General features: G+C 49.2%; 1 protein-coding gene across 4 annotated transcripts in view; it reads right to left on the bottom strand.

The window, feature by feature from the left end:
- LOC119972209 (zinc finger protein 521) overlaps positions 1–24310 on the bottom strand; it is a 505048-nt gene that overhangs the window by 65054 nt on the left and 415684 nt on the right. For all 4 annotated transcript variants that reach the window (XM_038808566.1, XM_038808569.1, XM_038808567.1 and 1 more), the window contains one exon: positions 13877–14008. In XM_038808566.1, coding sequence (XP_038664494.1) covers positions 13877–14008 — 132 coding nt within the window. The remainder of the gene's footprint in view (positions 1–13876; positions 14009–24310) is intronic.

A 24310-nucleotide genomic window follows, 5' to 3' on the forward strand; every position in this document is an offset into this window, starting at 1 on the left:
GCTTTTGGACTCTCACACTCTCTTACATTAACCATTCTCCATTAGCAGAAGCGTTTAAGTTATATTAAATTCACAGTACTGTTTTAACAGGCCATTTGGCCCAACTCATCCCTGCCAGCATTTGTGCTCCACACATTCAATTATTTTTACCTCATTCTTTTATTTTTCTTCCTTTAACCTGTTCTTTGTTTGTTTTCTAATATTTCTGTTGTTATTATAACCAAATAATAATTTAGGTTTTTTTACTGTACACAACACAAGGCATCAATCACTCATTAGGGATAGGGTAAAGAGGTTGCGGCTTCATTTATTAAGACTAGGTACGTGAGAACAGTTAGGAAAGAGTATAACGGAGACATTAGGAACTGTGCGCGCTCTCCTCAAAGAAAGAGTGCAGCTCAGACTGGATCACCTGACACATTTCCCTTCGAGTGATGTCATGCTGATATCTTTACACCGCCACAATCTCCACACTCTCTGGCTGGCTGGGGGTTTTCGGCACAGCGGTGCTGGGACCAGCCGTGGGGCAGGTGATGGCCCAGCCCCGCCGAAAGTCAGTGGCTGAAAAGTCGTGCCCTCGGTTTCTGACCCATTTCTCTCCCATTTTCCAGCTACGTTGTCAACCCTTTCCGCTTTAACAATTGCTTCGTCCTCGTGGCAATACTCCTCTGTTCTGCATGTGATTGCCGCCGCTGATCCAGTGCCTGCCTGACCGCTGGATGTTGCTGTTTGACCTGGAGCTCGCAGTTATTAACAGTTGTGTGCCCTGTGCTCAATGCACAGGACGTCGGTGTGCCAGCGCTAACACTTTGAAGGAGCTGTCCAATTAGTTCCCCTCCCCCGGCCCGTTCCCCCATTACCCTGAAAATCCTTCCTTTTGAATATTTATCCAACTAACCTTGTCAAAGTTACCAATGAATCTGCTCCCACCTCCCTTTCAAGCAGTTCATTCCAGGTCACAACAACTCGCTGTGTTATAAAACAAAATCTCATCTCCCCTCTGGTCCTTTTGCCAATTACCTTCCATCCTTCCGCCCTCCGATTACTGATCACCCTGCCACTGAAAGCACTTTCTCCTTTTTTAAGTCCGTCAAGGCCCCTTATCGGAACAGCAGAAACACGGCAATGATTCTCTCCACTTTCTGTCTCAGGCTTGTACCTGTCAGCTCGTGTGTAGGTGGGGCCGAGGCCTGGGAGGCTTTTTCTGGAGCCTTCCGTTGTGGTCGGGCAGTGGCTGGAAGGCGGCGGCAAGAGGTCAGGTCTCTTGCTCGTCGAACCGCGAAGTTACTGCAGAGCAATATAATGAGGACCTTGGGCGGGCTGTGGACTGATGGTGGGGGGGGGTGGCGGATGGGAGTCTGGAGGGGGCTGCAACGATGCCCACGGCAACGGACCCGAGGGTGACCTTTGAACCAGTTCGTCTGGCCCACCTTTGGCAGCGAAATCTCCAGAAAGCGCAGTAGAAATGTTTTCAATTTCAATGAATACAAACAAGGTCTAAAAAAAAAAACTGAAGGCAAGCTTGCCAGAGAGACACGCCATTAATAATTGAACGGTGTATGCCACAGGCAGTGTTCGGGTTGGGAAAAGAGATTTTCTGAAGGATGTCTGAGGCACTATGACCTAGAAGGTTTGTAGACGCACTTTCATCAGAGATAGACAGGCAAAGAATAATGAAAGAGTCTGCACCAAACAGTGCTAAACAAAGCGCGGTTAATTAAAAAGCCCAGCCTCCTGCCAAGTTGTGCAGCAAGCTGACATTGGAGGAACCTTTAATAACAACCAATAAATATCTTATCAATATTAATCTGACATTGGTGTTTCACTACAGTGCCACGACCACCTGGGCTAGCGCGCGGTCAATTCCAGCCTTCCTTGACCCAGGGTCGCAGCACAGGTGAAATTAGGGGCGCGAGTTAACCAAATGGGAACCATGGCGCATATTGAGCGCGTTCCCCGGTGCTCGCAGCGCTGGGAAACAAAACGCTATCTAACGTGACTCCGGTTAGATGTCGGGCCTCAGTGGGGAACGGGCGGCCGAGGCCGCACTTAGTCTCCTTCCCTGCGCCACGGACTCCGCTCACCTGGAACTCACAAACACGCGGGAAATAGGAGTAGCAGTGGACCACTCGGCCCATCAAGCCTGCTCTATCTTCAATATTATCATGGCTGCTCTTGGCTTTCATCTCCATTCTCCCCCCCCCCCCCCCAACTCACCCTCAATACATTCCTTAATTCCTGGAGACACCGATATTTTCTCCTGCCGTCTCCCATAATCCCAGATCCCCTTATTAATCAAGAACCTATCTATCCCTGTCTTAAACACACTCAGTGATTTGGCCTCCACAGCCTCCTGCGGCAAAGAGTTCCACAGATTCACCACCTTCTGAAGAAATTCCTCCGCATCTCAGTTTTAAAGGATCGTCCCTTCAGTCTGATTCTAGAACCTCAGGTTCTAGTTTCTCCTACTAACGGAAATATCCTCTCCACATCCAGGGCGACACAGTAGCACAGTGGTTAGCACAGTTGCTTCATAGCTCCAGGGCCCAAGGTCGATTCCCGGCTTGGGTCACTGTCTGTGTGGAGTTTGCACGTTCTCCCCGTGTCTGCGTGGGTTCCCTCCGGGTGCTCCGGTTTCCTCCCACAGTCCAAAGATGTGCAGGTTAGGTGGATTGGCCATGCTAAATTGCCCTTAGTGTCCAAAAAGGTTGGGTGGGGTAACTGGATTACGGGGATAGGGTGGAGGTGTGGGCTTCTGTAGGGTGCCCTTTCCAAGGGCTGGTGCAGACTCGATGGGCCAAATGGCCTCCTTCTGCACTGTAAATTCTATGATCCACTCTATCCAGGCCTCGCAGTATCTTGTACGTTTCAATAAGATCCCCCCTCATCCTTCTAAACTCCACCGAGTACAGACCCAGAGTCCTCAAACATTCCTCATACGACAAGCTCTTCATTCCAGGGATCATTCTTGTGAACCTTCTCTGGACCCTTTCGAAGGTCAGCACATCCTTCCTTAGATACATGGCCCATAACTGCTCACAATACTCCAAACGGGGTCTGACCAGAGCCTTATACAGCCTCAGAGATACAGCCTCAGAAGTGCATCCCTGGTCTTGTATTCTAGTCCTCTCGACATGAACGCTAACATTGCATTTGCCTTCCTAACTGCCGACTGAACCTGCACGTTAACCTTGAGAGAATTGTGAACAAGGACGCCCAAGTCCCTTTGTACTTCTGATTTCCGAAGCCTTTCCCCATTTAGAAATAGGCTATGCCTCTATTCTTCCTACCAAAGTGCATAACCTCACACTTTTCCACATTGTATTCCATTTTCATTTCATTTCATTTCATCTGCCACTTCTTTGCCCACTCTCCTAGCCTGTCCAAGTCCTTCTGCAGCCTCCCTGCTTCCTCAATAATCCCTGTCCCTCTACATTTCTTTGTTTCATCTGCAAACTTAGTAACAGTGCCTTCAGTTCCTTCTTCAAGATCATTAATATAGATATAGAGAAATACAGCACAGAACAGGCCCTTCGGCCCACGATGTTGCGCCGAACTTTTGTCCTAGGTTAATCATAGAATTATGGACAATTTGTCATGGCCAATCCACCCAACCTGCACATCTTTGGACTGTGGGAGGAAACCGGAGTACCCGGAGGAAACCCACGCAGTCACGGGGAGGATGTGCAGACTCCACACAGACAGTGACCCAAGTCGAAATCGAACTTGGGACCCTGGAGCTGTGAAGCAATTGTGCTATCCACAATGCTACCGTGCTGCCCTTAAGAAGTTAACCTACACTCCCTTATTCTACCCTAATCCAAGTACCTATCCAATAGCCGCTTGAAGGTCCATAAATTTTCCGACTCAACTACTACCACAGGCAGTGCATTCCATGCCCCCACTACTCTCTGGGTAAAGAACCTACCTCTGACATCCCCTCTATATCTTCCACCATTTATCTTAAATTTATGTCCCCTTGTAATGGTGTGTTCCACCCGGGGAAAAAGTCTCTGACTGTCTACTCTATCTATTCCCCTGATCATCTTATAAACCTCTATCAAGTCGCCCCTCATCCTTCTCCGTTCTAATGAGAAAAGGCCTAGCACCCTCAATCTTTCCTCGTATGACCTACTCTCCATTCCAGGCAACATCCTGGTAAATCTCCTTTGCACCTTTTCCAAAGCTTCCACATCCTTCCTAAAATGAGGTGACCAGAACTGCACACAGTACTCCAAATGTGGCCTGACCAAGGTTTTGTACAGCTGCATCATCACCTCACGGCTCTTAAATTCAATCCCTCTGCTAATGAACGCTAGCACACCATAGGCCTTCTTCACAGCTCTATCCACTTGAGTGGCAACTTTCAAAGAACTATGAACATAGACCCCAAGATCTCTCTGCTCCTCCACATTGCCAAGAACCCTACCATTAACCCTGTATTCCGCATTCAGATTTGTCCTTCCAAAATGGACAACCTCACACTTGTCAGGGTTAAACTCCATCTGCCACTTCTCAGCCCAGCTCTGCATTCTATCTATGTCTCTTTGAAGCCGACAACAGCCCTCCTCACTATCCACAACTCCACCAATCTTCGTATCATCTGCAAATTTACTGACCCACCCTTCAACTCCCTCATCCAAGTCGTTAATGAAAATCACAAACAGCAGAGGACCCAGAACTGATCCCTGCGGTACGCCACTGATAACTGGGCTCCAGGCTGAATATTTGCCATCCACCACAACTCTCTGTCTTCTATCGGTTAGCCAGTTTGTTATCCAACTGGCCAAATTTCCCACTATCCCATGCCTCCTTACTTTCTGCATAAGCCTACCATGGGGAACCTTATCAAATGCCTTACTAAAATCCATGTACACTACATCCACTGCTTTACCTTCATCCACATGCTTGGTCACCTCCTCAAAGAATTCAATAAGACTTGTAAGGCAAGACCTACCCCTCACAAATCCGTGCTGACTATCCCTAATCAAGCAATGCCTTTCCAGATGCTCAGAAATCCTATCCCTCAGTACCCTTTCCATTACTTTGCCTACCACCGAAGTAAGACTAACTGGCCTGTAATTCCCAGGGTTATCCCTATTCCCTTTTTTGAACAGGGGCACGACATTCGCCACTCTCCAATCCTCTGGTACCACCCCTGTTGACAGCGAGGACGAAAAGATCATTGCCAACGGCTCTGCAATTTCATTTCTTGCTTCCCATAGAATCCTTGGATATATCCCGTCAGGCCCGGGGGACTTGTCTATCCTCAAGTTTTTCAAAACGCGCAACACATCTTCCTTCCTGACAAGTATCTCCTCAAGCTTATCAGTCTGCTTCACGCTGTCCTCTCCAACAATATGGCCCCTCTCATTTGTAAATACTGAAGAAAAATACTTGTTCAAGACCTCTCCTATCTCTTCAGACTCAATACACAATCTCCCGCTACTGTCCTTAATCGGACCTACTCTCACTCTAGTCATTCTCATATTTCTCACGTATGTGTAAAAGGCCTTGGGGTTTTCCTTGATCCTACCCGCCAAAGATTTTTCATGCCCTCTCTTAGCTCTCCTAATCCCTTTCTTCAGTTCCCTCCTGGCTATCTTGTATCCCTCCAGCGCACTGTCTGAACCTTGTTTCTTCAGCCTTACATAAGTCTCCTTCTTCCTCTTAACAAGACATTCAACCTCTCTTGTCAACCATGGTTCCCTCACTCGACCATCTCTTCCCTGCCTGACAGGGACATACATATCAAAGACACGCAGTACCTGATCCTTGAACAAGTTCCACATTTCACTTGTGTCCTTCCCTGACAGCCTATGTTCCCAACTTCTGCACTTCAATTCTTGTCTGACAGCATTGTATTTACCCTTCCCCAATTATAAACCTTGCCCTGTTGCTCGCACCTATCCCTCTCCATTACTAAAGTGAAAGTCACAGAATTGTGGTCACTACCTCCAAAATGCTCCCCCACTAACAAATCTATCACCTGCCCTGGTTCATTACCAAATACTAAATCCAATATGGCCTCCCCTCTGGTCGGACAATCTACATACTGTGTTAGAAAAGCTTCCTGGACACACTGCACAAACACTACCCCATCCAAACTATTTGATCTAAAGAGTTTCCACTCAATGTTTGGGAAGTTGAAGTCGCCCATGACTACTACCCTGTGACTTCTACACCTTTCCAGAATCTGTTTCCCAATCTGTTCCTCCACAATATATATCGTGAATAGCTGTGGTCCAAACACTGACCCTGCATTAGCCACCTTCCAGCCCTCTGGGACCCTTCCTGCCTCCAGTGATTCCTGAAAGATCATCAACAATGCCTCCACAATCTCCTCAGCTATCTCCTTCAGAACCCTGGGGTGTAGTCCATCCGGTCCAAGTGACCTATCCACCTTTAGACCTTTCAGTTTCCCCAGAACCTTCTCCTTAGTAATGGTCACTGCACTCACCTCTGCCCCCTGGTTCCCCTGGAGCTCTGGCATTCCACTGGTGTCTTCCACCGTGAAGACTGATGGAAAGTAACTGTTCAGTTCGTCTGCCATTTCTTTGTTTCCTATTATTACTTCTCCAGCCACATTTTCCAGTCGTCCAATGTCCATTCTTGCCTCTCTCCTACCTTTGATGTATTGAAAAAAACTCTTGCAATCTTCCTTTATATTACTAGCTAGTTTGCACTCATATTTCATCTTCTCCCCTTTTTGCTTTTTTAGTTGTCCTCTCCTCGCTTTTAAATCCTCTGGCTTCCCACTAATCCTCGCCACTTTGTATGCTTTTTCTTTAGCTTTTATGCTGTCCTTGAGTTCCCTCGTCAGTCACGGATGCTTTGTCCTCCCCTCAGCATGTTTCCTCCTCCTTGGGATGAATTTCTGTTGTGCCTCCCGAATAACCCCCAAAAACTCCTGCCATTGCTGTTCCACTCTCTTCCCTGCTAGACTCCTTCTCCAATCAACTCTGGCCAGCTCCTCCCTCATGTCTTTGTAGTTACCCTTATTTAATTGTAATGCCGTTACATCTGATTCCAGCCTCTCCCTCTCAAACTGCACCCTAAAGAGTGAATTCCACATTCTCGCTGTCATGATATGCCGACATGCACATAATGAGATACAGACAGGCAGCTAATGAACACAGAGAACAGGACATAACCAATCAGCCGGCAGAACACTTGGGAGTGGTTTTCCACTATAAAAGGCACGAGGTACTCACACTCCGCCTCTTTCCACTGGGGACATCTACAGAGTGAGTCAGGGTGTATGTATCACATAACACCTCCAACACGAGGCTAAGGGCTAGTCTGGTTCAGTCAGGCAGAGTAATCACACTTAGGTTAGCAGAGAGTCGAACTCACAGAGAACTGTGCTAACTGTGCTACTGGTTCAATAAATCAGATTGAACTAACTTCAAGGTCTGGAGTATCTTTCAGTTAAAGCTGCATCCAGTTGCAGCCAGTGTTATCTCAGTGTGCTTAACATGACACTCGTGACTCTCTGGGTGGAGAAGTTTCTCCTTGTAATATTAAAGGTGCCCATCAAATCAGCCCTCTGCCTTCTCTTTACTGGGGCCCCCGTCTATTCAGCCACTGCTGACAGGTATAACGTCTACGATTGTGCACCTTCCTTGGACATCTTATCTGTAGCTTCTCCATGCACTGCCTCTGTGTCCTGTAGAACATTTGCACTTTTTTCTCACTCCCTCGTTTTGCTGGGGGACGGTCCACAGGTTCTGGATGTTCTGTGATTTATTTTTTTCAGTTCCTTTATGCATAGGAGTTGAGCTTCGCTGTCTAGGCCAGCATTTATTGCCCATCCCTAAATTCCCCTTGTGAAGATGGTGATGAGCTCTTGAACTGCCACAGTTAGGGAGGGAGTTCCAGAATGCTGTCCCAGCGACAGTGAAGGAACGGCCGATATATTTCCAAGTCGGGATGGTGAGTGACTTGGAGGGGAACCTCCAGGTGGTGGGGTTCCCAGGTATCTGCTGCCCTCGTCCTTCTAGATGGTAGTGGTCTTGTGTTTGGAAGGTGCTGCCTAAGGAGCCTCGGTGAGTTCCTGCATCTTGTAGACGGTACACACGGCTGCCACTGTGCATCGGTGGGGGAGGGAGTGAATGTTTGTGGAAGGGGGAGCAATCAAGCGGGGCTGCTTTGTCCTGGATGGTGTCGAGCTTCACGAGTGTTGTTGGAGCTGCACTCATCCAGGCAAGTGGAGAACATTCCATCCCACTCCTGATTTGTGCCTTGTAGATGGTGGACAGGCTTTGGGAGGAGAGTCAGGAGGTGAGTTACTCGCGGCAGGATGCCAGCCTCTAACCTGCTCTTGTAGCCACAGCATTTATGCAGCCAGTCCAGCTCAGTTTCTGGTCAATAGTAACCCCGAGGAAGATAGCAGTGGGGGATTTCGCGATGGTACTGAATTCCACTGAAGCGACACGGGGAAACGATTGGATTCTCTCCCAGGTACCTATTCATTCTGAATGAATGTTTGCGGTGTGACCAATTTGACTATGGAGGGTTTCACAATTAGAGCCCAATGCCATCTTCACCTACTAATTGAAGGGCTATGGCTAGTGGTGTTCTGCAGGGTTCAGAGCTGGGACCTTTGCTGTTTGTAGTATATATAAATGATTTGGAGGAAAATGTAACTGGTCTGATTAGTAAGTTTGCTGACGACACAAAGGTTGGTGGAATTGCGGATATCGATGAGGACTGTCAAAGGATACAGCAGGGTTTAGATCGTTTGGAGACTTGGGCGGAGAGATGGCAGATGGAGTTTAATCCGGACAAATGTGAGGTAATGCATTTTGGAAGGTCTAATGCAGGTCGGGAATATACAGTGAATAGTAGAACCCTCAAGAGTATTGACAGTCAGAGAGATCTAGCTGTACAGGTCCACAGGTCACTGAAAGGGGCAACACAGGTGGGGAAGGTAGTCAAGAAGGCATGCGGCATGCGTGCCTTCATTGGCCGGGGCATTGAGTATAAGAATTGGCAAGTCATGTTGCAGCTGTACAGGACCTTAGTTAGGCCAAACTTGGAGTATAGTGTTCAATTCTGGTCGCCAAACTACCAGAAGGATGTGGAGGCTTTAGAGAGGGTGCAGAAGAGATTTACCAGGATGTTGCCTGGTATGGAGGGCATTAGCTAGGAGGAGCGGTTGAATAAACTCAGTTTGTTCTCGCTGGAACGACGGAGGTTGAGGGGCGACCTGATAGAGGTCTACAAAATTATGAGGGGCACAGACAGAGTGGATAGTCAGAGGCTTTTCCCCAGGGTAGAGGGGTCATTTACTAGGGGGCATAGGTTTAAGGTGCGAGGGACAAGGTTTAGAGGAAATGTACGAGGCAAGTTCTTTTACACAGAGGGTAGTGGGTGCTTGGAACTCGCTGCCAGAGGAGGTGGTGGAAGCAGGGACGATAGTGACATTTAAGGGGCACCTTGATAAATACATGAATAGGATGGGAATAGAGGGATACGGACCCTGGAAGTGTAGAAGATTGTAGTTTAGTCGGGCAGTATGGCCGGCACGGGCTTGGAGGGCCGAAGGGCCTGTTCCTGTGCTGTACTTTTCTTTGATCTTTGTTCTGGATGATTCACACACAGAGTGGAGTACAAGACACAGGAGGTTTGGCCAAACCATCATGGGCCACAGTCTCAGCTGGACTATTATGCCCAATATATTGGAACTAACCTTCGAGAGGAGATCAAGGCCTTGGGAGAGGGTTCAGAGGAGATTTACTGGAAAGTTCTCGGGCTGAGGAACTTCAGTGAATGTGGAGAGCCCGGAGGTGCTGGGATTATTGTCCTCAGAGCAGAGAGGGCGGAAGGGAGATTTAATGGAGATGTTTGAAGTAACAAAGTGGTTTGCAAGAGTGAGCAAGGAGAGAATGTTTCCGATGACAGGAGACATGCTAACCAGGCGGGCACAGATTGATGGGAATTTGGAAAAGAGCCAGAGGGGGAGATGGGGCAAATTTTTATTTATGCGGCGAGTTGTTGAGATCTGGAATGTGCCAGTGAACAGATTCAGGAGGAACTTTCAAAAGCAAATCGGCGAAATGCGAGAAAGTGAAAACTATTGCAGGGATAAGGGGGCAGAGCAGACGGGAGTGGAACGAATAGATTAGCTCTTTCGAAAAGCCGGCAGACATGATGGGCTGCAAGGCCTCCTTCTGTAATGCATGGTTCTATGAGGCAGGAAAGGGACAAAGATAAGTAGAAAAAAATATCTGGAGGTCTTTCTTGTCCCCCTGAGCCCTGGGGCCGAATTTGCAATTCAGCAACTGCGGCGTGCATGGGCGAACCCAGAGAGAGAGAGACGGGTGGGTAATGGTGGACAACCAATGTCGCGCAGTAACTGCTAAAGCTTCACAGAGAGGTGGGCCTGAAGGGTTATCCAGCTGGACTCAAGAAGTAGACTGCTTGAACTAGAGACTGGAACCCAAGATAGCTTCAATCTCAGCGCGTACAACGACAATCTGCTTTATGATAGAAGCGCAAAAAACAACCCAAACCAAATAATTTCTTCAGAAAGGTGCGCAAGTTGTCGAATCCTTAATTCCCCCTTCCAGGATTTCTCTTGACGTGGAGATGCCGGCGTTGGACTGGGGTGAGCAAAGTAAGAAGTCTTACAACACCAGGTTAAAGTCCAACAGGTTTGTTTCAAACACGAGCTTTCGGAGCCCTGCTCCTTCCTCAGGTGAATGAAGGAGCAGTGCTCCGAAAGCTAGTGTTTGAAACTGTTGGACTTCAACCTGGTGTTGTAAGACTTCTTACAGGATTTCTCTTGGCACCAAAGTCACAAGTTTCTCCCAACTTTACAGTGTGTAACCACACCTCACATTTCGCAGGTTCTGCTGCCAGAACCCGTTGCTGCCTTTAGTGAGATTTCCAGCAAATGAGTTTATCATATCATAGAATTTACAGTGCAGAAGGAGGCCATTTGGCCCATCGAGTCTGCACCGGCTCTTGGAAAGAGCACCCTACCCAAGGTCAACACCTCCCCCTATCCCAATAACCCAGTAACCCCACCCAACACTAAGGGCAATTTTGGACACTAAGGGCAATTTATCATGGCCAATCCACCTAACCGGCACACCTTTGGACTGTGGGAGGAAACCGGAGCACCCGGAGGAAACCCACGCAGACACGGGGAGAACGTGCAGACTCCGCACAGATAGTGACCCAAGCCGGAATTGAACCTGGGACCCTGGAGCTGTGAAGCCATTGTGCTATCCACAATGCTACCATGCTGCCCTAAGATCTCCATTAATAATAATCTTTTAATAATAATATTTATTGTTCCTCTGGTTTAAATGTGTGCGCAGCATCTGTAACGGGAACTCGCCGATTTCTCACTCTGTTCCCAAGAACGATCCTGAAGGAGATCAACAAATCGGACGAGCACCGATTGACAAGCTGGCACAGCAAGATGCATTACCCTCTAATAATGGTGCTCTCCTTTTGTTGCAATTTTGAGACCAGTGTAACTTTCAACAGGAATGACTTGTAATTTAAATAGCGGCTTCATTCCAGCACTCAGGACTACTCGGCTGGCCAGATTAAAGAAAGAATGCAGAGGTGCGGGAGAAGGTGCGGAAGGAGGATTTACCAGAACTGTGTACGCCCGTCAGGAATGGGTGGACGGCCTATTCCTTCTTCCCAAAACCTCGCCTGACTCCACTTCTCTCGAAAATAAAACTGGGGTAGCGTCCTAACAGTGGTTAGCACTCACAGCTCCAGGGTCCCAGGTTCGGGTCACTGTCTGTGAGGAGTCTGCACGTTCTCCCCGTGTCTGCGTGGGTTTCCTCCGGGTGCTCCGGTTTCCTCCCACAGTCCCGAAAGATATGCTGTTAGGTGAATTGGACATTCTGAATTCTCCCTCTCCGAACAGGCGCCGGAGTGTGGCAACTGGGGGATTTTCACAGTAACTTCATTACAATATAAGCCTACTTGTGACAATAAAGGTTATTATTAAAAGATTAGTAATAATGGAGATCTTAGGGCAGCACGGTGGCGCAGTGGGTTAGCCCTGCTGCCGAGGTCCCAGGTTCAATCCCAGCTCTGGGTCACTGTCCGTGTGGTGTTTTCACATTCTCCCCGTGTTTGCATGGGTTTCGCCCCCACAACCTAAAGATGTGCAGGGTGGGTGGATTGGCCACGCTAAATTTCCCCTTAATTGGAAAAAATTAATGGAGATTTTTTTTGATTAAAATTTAGAGTACCCAATTCATTTTTTTGAAATTGAGCGGCAATTTGGAGTGGCCAATCCACCTACCCTGCACGTCTTTGTGTTGTGGGGGCGAAACCCACGCAGACACGGGGAGAATGTGAAAACTCCACACGGACAGTGACCCAGAGCCGGAATCGAACCTGGGACCAGCCCTGTCCTAATGGAGATCTTTACAATTGTGAAAGGTATTGATCGAGTCGACACGGAGTGTTTCACTTGTCGGGAGAGGGGAAACGAGAAGCTATCAATCTAAAATAGCGATTTATAATTTCGCTTGGGAATTCAGGAGAAACCTCTTTGTCCAGAGAATGGAGGGAATGTGGAACCCGCTCCTAACAGGGAGTGGATGACGTGAACAGTATTGATATCGGGGCCTCACGGTAGCATGGTGGTTAGCATCAATGCTTCACAGCTCCAGGGTCCCAGGTTCGATTCCCGGCTGGGTCACTGTCTGTGTGGAGTCTGCACGTCCTCCCCGTGTGTGCGTGGGTTTCCTCCGGGTGCTCCGGTTTCCTCCCACAGTCCAAAGATGTGCGGGTTAGGTGGATTAGCCATGCTTAACTGCCCGTAGTGTAAGGTTAATGGGGGGATTGTTGGGTTACGGGTATACGGGTTACGTGGGTTTAAGTAGGGTGATCATTGCTCGGCACAACATCGAGGGTCAAAGGGCCTGTTCTGTGCTGTACTGTTCTATGTGGATATATTTAAGTGGAAGGTGGGAAATGAGTGTTACTATTGAACATTCAGGCGGCAAACTCCAGATCATCATTGCCCACTGCTTCAAAATATTCTATTGTACATCTGAGGTTGAATCTAAATTATTAACAGAGTGAAACAGCACCATCAGCTGAGATGATATAGCCCCCTGACAGGTTCTAGATGGTGAAGAATAATGGGAAGATCACCAACTGTTGCGCCTCAGTTGGTAACATTTCTGCCTGTGAGTCGTAGGGTTCCGGATTCAATTCTCCCCCCGGAGAGTCTAACACAAAGATCGAAGATGAGACTGCGGGACGTTACCGAGGGAGCGCTGCCTCGCGTTAAACTGTCTGACCTTATTGGCGGATGTCAAAGATCCCATGGCACCATTTCAAAGAGGGGCAGGGGAGCCCTCCCCCAGCATCGTGGCTAATATTAATTACACAGCCAATCACCTCAAAACGGATTCTCTGGTCGTTAACTGTTTGTGGAAATGTGCTGCGTGCAAATTGGCTGCCGTGGTTCCGACATTACAACAGAGAGCTGGCACAGACACTGATGGAACCATCAATTCACCAGACACGCGTTTCCGATATGAATCTAGGTTTTAATCGACTTACTTCAGAGCCAGCCCGTTGATGAACTCTTAGTGAACTCAGGCTGACTCTGGACAAGGGTATTTATACAGCGGCACTAGGGGGAGGAGTCATGGGCGGAGCCAAGGGTGGAGCCCTGTACAAGTTCCTGAGTGCTCCCAGCGCTACTCCCCCTAGTGGTAGGATAGCACTACTGCGCTTACAAAGACAGTGTGAATTAACATATATATATTACATTCACCACAGACACGATGGGCTCAATGGCCTTCTTCTCCCCGCCCCCCCCCACAAATCTCCCCACCCCCAGCAAAATGCCCATTCCCCCCCCCCCCCCCCCCCCTCGTACCTGTGAAGCAAACTGGACATTTAAACGTGCCTCCCATGCCTTCAAAACTGTGCTCGATCAGATGACACTGCAGTTTAGCCGGTGAGTCAAAGGTCTGATTACAAAGCTTGCACTCATGGTTCAGGCCTTCCTCTGGTGGGGGAACAAAAGAAGGAAAAAGAAAGAAGGTTATTATCATTCAAAGTAATGTGTCCCTGTCAGGCTGGTCACCATTTGGTCCTCCCAGGAACTGCTCAACTCCCAGCTGAATCACGATGGGTTTGATGTTTTTTGCATGTTCAGTTTCTAAAGCCATTAAAGACCTTTTTGCGGAGGCAACCACAGGCAAGAGACTGCACCCTCACATCTAAAACCAATGTCTGACTGCTCCTCAAACACCCTCGTCCCCTCAATAACCCCACCCCCCACCCCAAAACAAACCTCGTGATTGCCTCTAACTCTTCTGTTCTCAAAGCGTTTACGCACAGTTCTGATCTGTGTATTACAGAAGAAAACAACGGAAAAAGAGGCACTCGAAAGGGTGCTGGGGAAAAAAAAGGATTCACAAGGAAGGATGTCGACAGAAGCGAGAAGTTATGACCATCAATGAAAGGTCAAACAGGTGAGAGTGTGGAAAAGGAAAGGTTGGGCAACACCCTGACAGAGGGCTTGAAACTGAGCAGAGGGATTGGATTAGGGGGGGGGGGGGGGGGGATGAGAAGAAGATGTTTCGACTCGAGGGTGATCAGAGAAGGGCGGCCGTCAATGTAAGACGGTGACTAGTAATTCCAATCGGGAATTCAGAAGGAACGTCTTAACCCCCAGGGGTGTTGAGAACGTGGAACCTGCTGGTACATTTGTGTACCCGAACAGGCGCCGGAGTGTGGCGACTCGGGGCGTTTCACAGTAACTTCATTGCAGTGCTTACGCATGACAATAATAAAGATTATTATTCTTATCTCTTCTTTTAAACTCTGTGCCACCCACAATGAAGTGGCCTGTGGACCACTCGCACAAGTGACTTCTTGCCGTTGTCATTTCGTACCCCAACCCAACCCGCCTCTGCATCCTGGTTTCCTGAACTTGTGTCATCGCTCCCTAATGTGCTAATGCCGTCATTAATTAACAGAGCCGCCCCTCCACCTTTTCCTAAACTTCCTGTCCTTCCTAAATGTCACATACCCTCCAATTTTCAGGTCGCAATCCGGTAGCTGTGTCTCTGAACTGGCCACCAGATCGCACTGATTAATTTCTGTTTGCGCTGTGAGTTCATCTGTCCTGTGTGGAATGCCATGTGCGATTAGGCACCGACTCTTTAGCCTTGTCCTTTTATTATTTTTTTAGCCTCCTGATCCCAACAGAGGCACGCCCCTCAAGATGAAGAGCCCTTTAACCTGGCCCCTCTGACCTCTGTTGCGCTGTTATCCAGGATCATATGTAAAACATGACCTTGTTAGGCAGGTACGAGAGAGCCTGGACTCCATTTTGAAGAGCAGGGCTTACTCTCCCTGCTCCTGCCCAATATCTATTTCTCAATCAACATTCCGAAAACAGGCGGGGGAGCGAGGTTATTCACTTGGGTCAAAAGAATAGAGAAGGAGAATATTTGAAACCTGTAAATATTGATGTTCAGAGAGACTTAGATGTACTTGTTCAAGGAGCACAGAAAGTTAGCAGGCAAAGTGCAGCAAGCAATTAGGAAGGTAAGTGGCGTGTTGCCGTTTACAGCAGGGAAGATCAGAGTGCAAGAATAAGGAATAAACCTCGCCTTGCTACAAATGTACGGTGCCTTGGAATACTGGGTAAACAGGAATGCAGGAAATAAATTCTCCAAAACCCAACTTGTCAAGTCGCTTCAAAACGATACTTTTAAGAGTTTGTTGTTTCAAATCCGTTACTGACGGTGTACAGTTTTGGCCTCCTTTCTTGAGAAAGGATGGACTGGCACTGGAGGGGGTGCAGAGGAGATTCACTAAGTTGGTTCCGGAGTTGAGAGGATTGGCTTCTGAGGAGAGGCTGAGTCGGCTGGGACGATACTCGTTGGAATTTAGAAGAATGACGGGAGGGATCTGTTTGAAACATCTGAAATTATGAAGGGAATAGATAGGATTACATAGAATCTACAGTGCAGAAGGAGGCCATTCGGCCCATCGAACCTACACCGGCCCTTGGAAAGAGCACCCTACCCAAGGTCAACACCTCCACCCTATCCCCATAACTCAGTAACCCCACCCAACACTAAGGGCAATTTGGACACTAAGGGCAATTTATCATGGCCAATCCACCTAACCTGCACATCTTTGGCTGTGGGAGGAAACCGGAGGACCCGGAGGAAACCCACGCACACACGGGGAGGATGTGCAGACTCCACACACACAGTGACCCAAGCCGGGAATCGAACCTGGGACCCTGGAGCTGTGAAGCGATTGTGCTATCCACAATGCTACCGTGCTGCCCCTAACTTTACGGTTAGATGCGGGCAGGTTGTTTCCACTGGCGGGTGAAAGCAGAACAAGGGGGCATAGCCTCAAAATAAGGGGAAGTAGATTTCGGCCTGAGTTGCGAAAGGGTGGAATTCCCTGCCCAATGAAGCAGTTGAGGCTAGCTTGTTGAATGTTTTTAAGGCAAAAGATAGATTTTGAACTGCGAAGGAATTAAGGGTTGCGGCAAGCGGGCGGGCAAGTAGAGCTGAGTCCAGAAAAGATCAGCCATGATCTCATTGAATGGCGGAGCAGGCTCGAGGGGCCAGATGGCCTACTCCTGCTCCTAGTTCTTATGCTCGAAAGGTATATCTTGGGGCAGCACAGTGGTTAGCACTGCTGCCTCACGGCGCCGAGGTCCCAGGTTCGATCCCGGCTCTGGGTCACTGTCCGTGTGGAGTTTGCACATTCTCCCCGTGTCTGCGTGGGTTTCACCCCCAAACCCAAAGATGTGCAAGATGGGTGGATTAGCCACGGTAACACAGTAGCGAACACAGTAGCACAGTGGTTAGCACTGTGGCTTTACAGCGGATTCGATTCCCGGCTTGGGTCACTGTCTGTGTGGAGTCTGCACGTCTGCGTGGGTTTCCTCCGGGTGCTCCGGTTTCCTCCCACAAGTCCCGAAAGACGTGCTGTTAGGTGAATTGGACATTCTGAATTCTCCCTCTGTGTACCCGAACAGGCGCCGGAGTGTGGCGACTAGGGTCTTTTGACAGTAACTTCATTGCAGTGTTAATGTAAGCCAATAATAAAGATTACTAAAAAAAAAATTGCTCCTTAATTGGAATAAGAAGAATTGGGTACTGTAAATTTATTTGAAAAAAAATTAAAGGAATATCTTAATTGAAAGCTGCCTGTGGGTTGTGCTCTAGTTTGACAAAGAGAAGCTTGCCAGCGTGACAGACACTTTAGTGGCTATGCTAATGGTTCCTATTAGTTTGTTAACTCCTTATTAGTTTCTCCGGATTTGGTAACTCCTGTTGCAATCCACCGCATGGAATCATAGGATGGTTACAGCAGAGGAAGAGGCCATTTGGCCCGTCGACCCAATTCTGGCTCTCTGCAAGAGCAGTTGACCCAGTCCCACGGCCCATACTTGCCCCGCTGCCCCAGCAGACCGATCAAATTCCCTTCGGAAAGCCGTGACTGAACCTGCCTCCAGTCCCGCCACAATCTCGGGCAGTGCAATCCAGAGCCTCACCACTCACCGTGTGAGAGGGTTTGCTTCCATCGCCCATTTGCCAATCAGTGCCCTCTGGTTCCTGATGCTTCCATTAGCGGCAACGCCTTCTCCCTATCCCTCCAGACCCCTCGTGATTTTTCTTTTTAATAAACAATTTTATTGAGGTATTTTTGGCATTGTAAACAGTTAGTGTACAATAATGCGCAAATATTAACCCAAAACAGAAACTTAGTGCAAAAGACCAATCCTCTCTCATTAACAGTACCCGCCTATTTATCCCTCCTACTCTACTCTAATCTACCCCCCGCTGACGTTTAATTCCCCGCGAAGAAGTCGATGAATGGTTGCCACCTTCGGGCGAACCCTAATACAGATCGTCTCAAGGCGAACTTAAATTTTTCCAGCCCTAAAAAGCTCGACATGTCCGAGAGCCATGCTTCGGCCTTCGGGGGCTTTGAGTCCCTCCATGCCAGCAGTATACGTCACCGGGCTACCAGGGGAGCAAAGGTCAAAACGTCGGCCTCCCTCTCCTCCTGGACCCCTGGATCTTCCGAGACCCCAAAAATTGCCACCACTGGACTCATCGCCACCCTAGTTTTCAGTACCTGGGACATGACATCCGTAAATCCTTCCCAGTATCTCCTAAGTTTTGGGCATGCCCAGAACATGTGGACGTGGTTCGCTGGTCCTCCCGCACACCTAGCGCACTTGTCCTCCACCCCAAACAATTTACTCATCCGGGCCACCGTCATGTGGGCCCGGTGGACGACCTTGAACTGAATCAGGCTGTGCCCAGCACACGTTGCAGTTGAATTTACCCTACTCAGGGCTTCCGCCCATACCCCCTCCTCCAGCTCCTCGCCGAGTTCCTCCTCCCACTTGAGCTTCAGTTCCTCTGCCTGGGACTCCTCCCCTTTCATGAGTTCTCGGTAAATATCCGAGACTGTCCCCTCTCCTACCTCTCCCCGAGAGACTACTCTGTCCTGGATCCTATTTGGTGGGAGGTGTGGGAAGGATAGGACCTGTCTACGTATGAAGTAACGCACTTGCAAGTACCGAAAGTCATTCCCTCTAACTAGTCCGAATTTCTCCTCTAAGGCCCTCATGCTCGAGAAGCTCCCCCCCAAGATCATATTGCCCATCCTTCCCAACCCGTCCTGCCGCCACGCTCGGAATCCACCGTCCATACTCCCAGGGGCGAATCGGTGGTTGTCGCATATTGGAGACCAGATCGATGCTCCCACCTCCCCTACATGCTTCCTCCATTGGCCCCAGATCCGCAGGGCTGCCACCACTACCGGGCTGGTGGAGTACCTGGCCGGTGGGAGCGGTAGGGGGGCCGTGACCAGGGCTGCCAAACTGGTGCCCCTGCACAAAGCCGCCTCCACCCGCTCCCAAATAGATCCCGTACCCACCATCCAACTCCTTACCATGGCTATGTTGGCCGCCCAGTAGTAGTTGCTGAGGTCCGGCAGCGCCAGCCCCCCCCCCCCCCCCCCCCCCCCCCCCCGCTATGGTTCCTCTCAAGCATCGCTTTCTTCACCCGCTGGGACTTCTCCCCACCAGACAAAGCTCATAATAATCTTCTTAACACTTTTGACGAAGGACCGCGGGATGAAAATCGGGAGGCACTGAAAAATAAACAGGAATCTTGGGAGGACTGTCATCTTTACCGTCTGCACTCTCCCCGCCAGTGACAGCGAGAGTGCATCCCATCTCCTGAACTCACTCTTCATTTGTTCCACCACTCTAGTCAAATTTATGCAGCCTGCCCCAGTCTCGTGCCACCTGTATCCCTAAGTATCGGAAACTTTCTCCGACCATCCTAAATGGCAGCCCCTTCAACCTGTTCTCCTGTCCCCTCGCCTGCACTACAAACATCTCACTTTTAGCCATGTTCAGTTTGTACCCTGAAAACCGGCCAAATTCTCTCAATGTTCCGAGTATACTGTCCATCCCGGCCGGCGAGTCCGCTACGTACAGGAGCAGGTCGTCCGCGTACAGCAATACCCTGTGCTCCACCCCTCCCCTAATCATTCCCTTCCAACCCCTCGCAGCTCTCAGGGCAATCGCCAGAGGTTCTATGGCCAGTGAAAACAGCAACAGGGAGAGTGGACATCCCTGTCTGGTCCTTCGGTGTAGTCTAAAGTACTCTGATGTCCTATTCGTCCTCACGCTAGCTTTTAGGGTCTAGTACAAAAGTCTAACCCAGTCAACAAAGCCCTCCCCGAACCCAAACTGTCCGAGTACCTCCACAGATAGTCCCACTCCACCCAGTCAAAGGCCTTCTCGGGATCCATTGCCACAACTGCCTCTACCTCTCTGCCCTCCGGGGGCATCGTGATCACATTGAGTACAAAGAACAAAGAGCAAAGAAAATTACAGCACAGGAACAGGCCCTTCGGCCCTCCCAGCCTTCGCCGATCCAGATCCTTTATCTAAACCTCTCGCCTATTTTCCAAGGATCTACTTCCCTCTGTTGCCGCCCATTCATATACCTGTCTAGATGCTTCTTAAATGATGCTATCGTGCCCGCCTCTACCACCACCGCTGGTAAAGCGTTCCAGGCACCCACCACCCTCTGCGTAAAAAACTTTCCACGCACATCTCCCTTAAACTTTCCCCCTCTCACCTTGAAATCGTGACCCCTTGTAACTGACACCCCCACTCTTGGAAAAAGCTTGTTGCTATCCACCCTGTCCATACCTCCCATAATTTTGTATACCTCATCAGGTCCCCCCTCAACCTCCGTCTTTCCAACGAAAACAATCCTAATCTACTCAACCTTTCTTCATAGCTAGCACCCTCCATACCAGGCAACATCCTGGTGAACCTCCTCTGCACCCTCTCTAAAGCATCCACATCTTTCTGGTAATGTGGTGACCAGAACTGCACGCAGTATTCCAAATGTGGCCGAACCAAAGTCCTATACAACTGTAACATGACCTGCCGACTCTTGTATTCAATACCCCGTCTTCTCAAGTTGGCTACCAGCTGTCTGCCTTTGATAAACCCTGTTTGGTCTTCCCCCATCACCTCTGGGACACAGTCCTCAATTCTAAGCGCCAAGACCTTAGCCAGGAGCTTGGAGTCGACGTTGATCAGGGAGTTGGTCTGCATGACCCACATGCTTCCGGGTCTTTATCCCGTTTTAATATCAGCGAAATGGTAGCCTGTGACATCGTCGGGGGTAGAGTCCCTCACCTCGTTAAACACCCTCGTCAGCACCGGCCCCACTATCTCCGGGACCCCTCTCGTGATTTTGAACATCTCTTCCTCAAGCTTCCGTTCTTCAAGGAGAACAGTCCCAGCCACTCCATCCTTGAGAAAGGTATTAAGACTCTCCAAAGTATCTCAAATTAAACTTAGGATCGCTAAGACGCTTTGAGTAAGGGAAATAAAGGGATGAAAGCATTTCTCCCTGTCTGCAAAGAACCCAAAACAAAAACAACCCAAGGCTGAGACGTCTGTTGCTCGTAATGTGCCTGATGGCGTCACATGGTGCTCTGATTAATGTAGCACATCAAAGATGATACAGAGAGCAGTCAGTACTGATTGGTGACCTCCCTCTGTTTGCAATGGTTCTACTTAACACTACTGCTACCTTTCCGCATAAGCCTTTCACACTGTGTCCCGTGGACTGCTATAGCAACCACTCCATCCAGCCTTCCACAATCCAGTCATCAATTACAAATGGAACAGACAACATTGTTCTGCAGAACGGTCTAAAGAATCTGGGCTTCAAACCTATCAAAAATTAAATCTACTCTGAATTTCTTATCAACACCATGCCAGCTTTCTACCACAAGGAAAATCCCCCCCCCCTCTCCCCCCGACCGACCGTGATGTTTCACAATGTTCGCAAGCCTAGCCACTCCACAGCTTTTCACCAATCATCTCCCAAAATATGTTTGCAACCTTTCAATGTCCTATTCAATTTGGCTGGCCAGATTTTAATCTGGACCATGATAAGTTGAGGGAAGAGAAAAATGAATCGGTTTGGCGCGGATTTCAAGGGGGAAGGATATCACAAGAGACGCGGATAGATTGCAAAGCACAAATACAGAGAGCTGGGGAAGATAAAAAGGGATTGAGAAGTACGCTGAGCACTTGTTAAAAGCTTCAAGTGTGCGGCGCCTATAACTGAAGGCAGGGAGGTAAAAGCCCGTGAGGGACAATACTGGATTTTACAGGTGAGTTTCCGCATCTTTCATAAGGACACGAGAAATAGGGGCAGGGTAGACTACGCAATCAGTCCAGGCCGTTCCGCCGTGCATTCATGGCTGATCGCAATTCCCGTTTCCCGCCCGCTACCCTCTAGCCCGTGATTCCCTGAGAGATCAAAAATCTGACTCTCTCATGTGGGATTGAGGTGACAATCAGGCTCGAGGGGCCGAGTGGCCTACTCCTAATTCGTATGTAACTCAATTTTCCTACTCCCCTCCCCATAACCTTGAGGGACCAATAATCTGCCCATCCAGTGGGCTGGTTTAGTGCACTGGGCTAGATCGCTGGCTTTGAAAGCAGACCAAGGCAGGCCAGCATCAATTCCTCTACCAGCCTCCCCGAACAGGTGCCGGAATGTGGCGACTAGGGTCTTTCCACTAGGGGACTAGGGGATTTTCCTGAATTGCAGAACAGGAGCAACCACCTTAGTGGGATGGACGATCCAGGGTATAGAAGCTTAATGGGTGATCTAACCGAGTTGTTTGAGATGATTAAAGGATTTGAGAGGGTCAATGGAGAGCAATTATTCCCTTTAGCCGGGGAGTCGAGGGAGTCCGGAACACGGGGGGGGGGGGGGGGAATAACTTTAAAATTACAGCCAGGTCATTCAGGGGTCACGGCAGGAAGCACATCACACACAGAGGATTAGAAATCTGAACCACGTCAATTGGAAATGGCAAAACTGAGGCGGGTAATTTTTTTTTAATATAAATTTACAGCACCCAATTCATTTTTTCCAATTAAGGGGCAATTTACCCAGCACATCTTTGGGTTGTGGGGGGGAAACCCACGCAGACAAGGGGAGAATGTGCAAACTTCACACGGACAGTGACCCAGAGCCGGGATCGAACTTGGGACCTCGGCGCCGTGAGGCAGCAGTGCTAACCACTGCGCCACCTTGCTGCCCGCGGGGTAACGTTATTAAGGGTTACAAAACCATAACGGTTTAGATCTGCCATCATTTCATTGGATGGTGGAACAGGGGTGGAACAGGCTCAAAGGGCTGAATGGCCTGCTCCAGTTGCTATGCGATTCCTGCACTTTCCTCCCTTCAGTTCAATGAAAGGTGTTTATTGGAGTTATTTTTGGGAATGATTCAACGTGCGAAACTCCCGCATACACACACTTATTATAAATGTGGATGTTGCAGTATGAAGTAAATGGGTCCTTTGACTGCAATTTATTTCCACGGATTTCCACCGACACTTTAATGTTTATGAATTTTTGACACCCCCCCCCCCCCGCACAACCAGTGGCTGGTTTAGCACAGGGCTAAATCGCTGGCTTTGAAAGCAGACCAAAGCAGGCCAGCAGCAAGGTTTAATCCCGGTACCAGCCTCCCCGAACAGGCGCCGGAATGTGGCGACTAGGGGCTTTTCACAGTAACTTAATTTGAAGCCTACTTGTGACAATAAGCGATCTTCATTTCATTTTGCATCTTGCAAATGTAAGAGATTTTCCTCTGACCTACACAAATCGAGTGTCTCCCAGGAGAGAAAACCCACACCTGACTTTAAATTATTCGGAGACTCTGCTTCCACCACCTTCTGAGGAAGAGAGTGCCAGAGACTCCCCGGCCTGTGAGAGAAAGGATTTCTCCTCAACTCCGTCTTAAATGCAGGGTAGCACAGTGGTTACCACAGTGGCTTCACAGCGCCAGGGACCCGGGTTCGATTCCCAGCTTGGGTCACTGTCCGTGCGGAGTCTGCACGTTCTCCCCGTGCCTGCGTGGGTTTCCTCCGGGTGCTCCGGTTTCCTCCCACAAGCCCCGAAAGACGTGTTAGGTGAATTGGACATTCTAAATTCTCCCTCTGTGTACCCGAACAGGCACTGGAATGTGGCGACTAGGGGATTTTCACAGTAACTTCATTGCAGTGTTAATAGAACGTACAGTGCAGAAGGAGGCCATTCGGCCCATCAAGTCTGCACCGACCCACTTAAGCCCTCACTTCCACCCTATCCCCATAGCCCAATAACTCCTCCTAACCTTTTGGACACTAAGGGCAATTTATCATGGCCAATCCACCTAACCTGCACATCACTGGACTGTGGGAGGAAATCGGAGCACCCGGAGGTGGAAATAGGCAGCAGTGATGATGCAGTTTGTGTTGATCGTGGGGACCAAAATCAGTGGTTTCAGTCTTCCCAATGGTCCATCGGAGGTCACCCAGCATCCGTGGTCGGATGAGGAGTTGGGAGAGGTGGTGGTGAGATGAGCGAGGTGGCTTGAGCGTACAAGCGAAAACTAAGGCTGGGGCTTCAGCTGATATTGGTGAAGGGGAAGCGGGTAGATGGGAAATCGGAGAGAGAGTCAAGGACAGATCCTTGGAAGCAATGATGTGGGAAGAGGTCGAGAAGGCATTGCATCTGGCTGTATGATCAGAATGGGGCCAGATGAGAGAGAGAGGAGGTCCCAACGAGCTGATCAACAATGAGGAGTTGTTGGAGGAGGTCGGTGTGGTCAGCCATGTAAAAAAAACTGCGGCTGGATTGAGAAAGACAAGGCGGCTCAGTTTACCAATGTCACAGTCACACAGACGCCATTTGTGACTACGAGAAGAACTG

Source organism: Scyliorhinus canicula, chromosome 10 (genome assembly GCF_902713615.1).
Source record: "Scyliorhinus canicula chromosome 10, sScyCan1.1, whole genome shotgun sequence".
Taxonomy (NCBI): domain Eukaryota; kingdom Metazoa; phylum Chordata; class Chondrichthyes; order Carcharhiniformes; family Scyliorhinidae; genus Scyliorhinus; species Scyliorhinus canicula.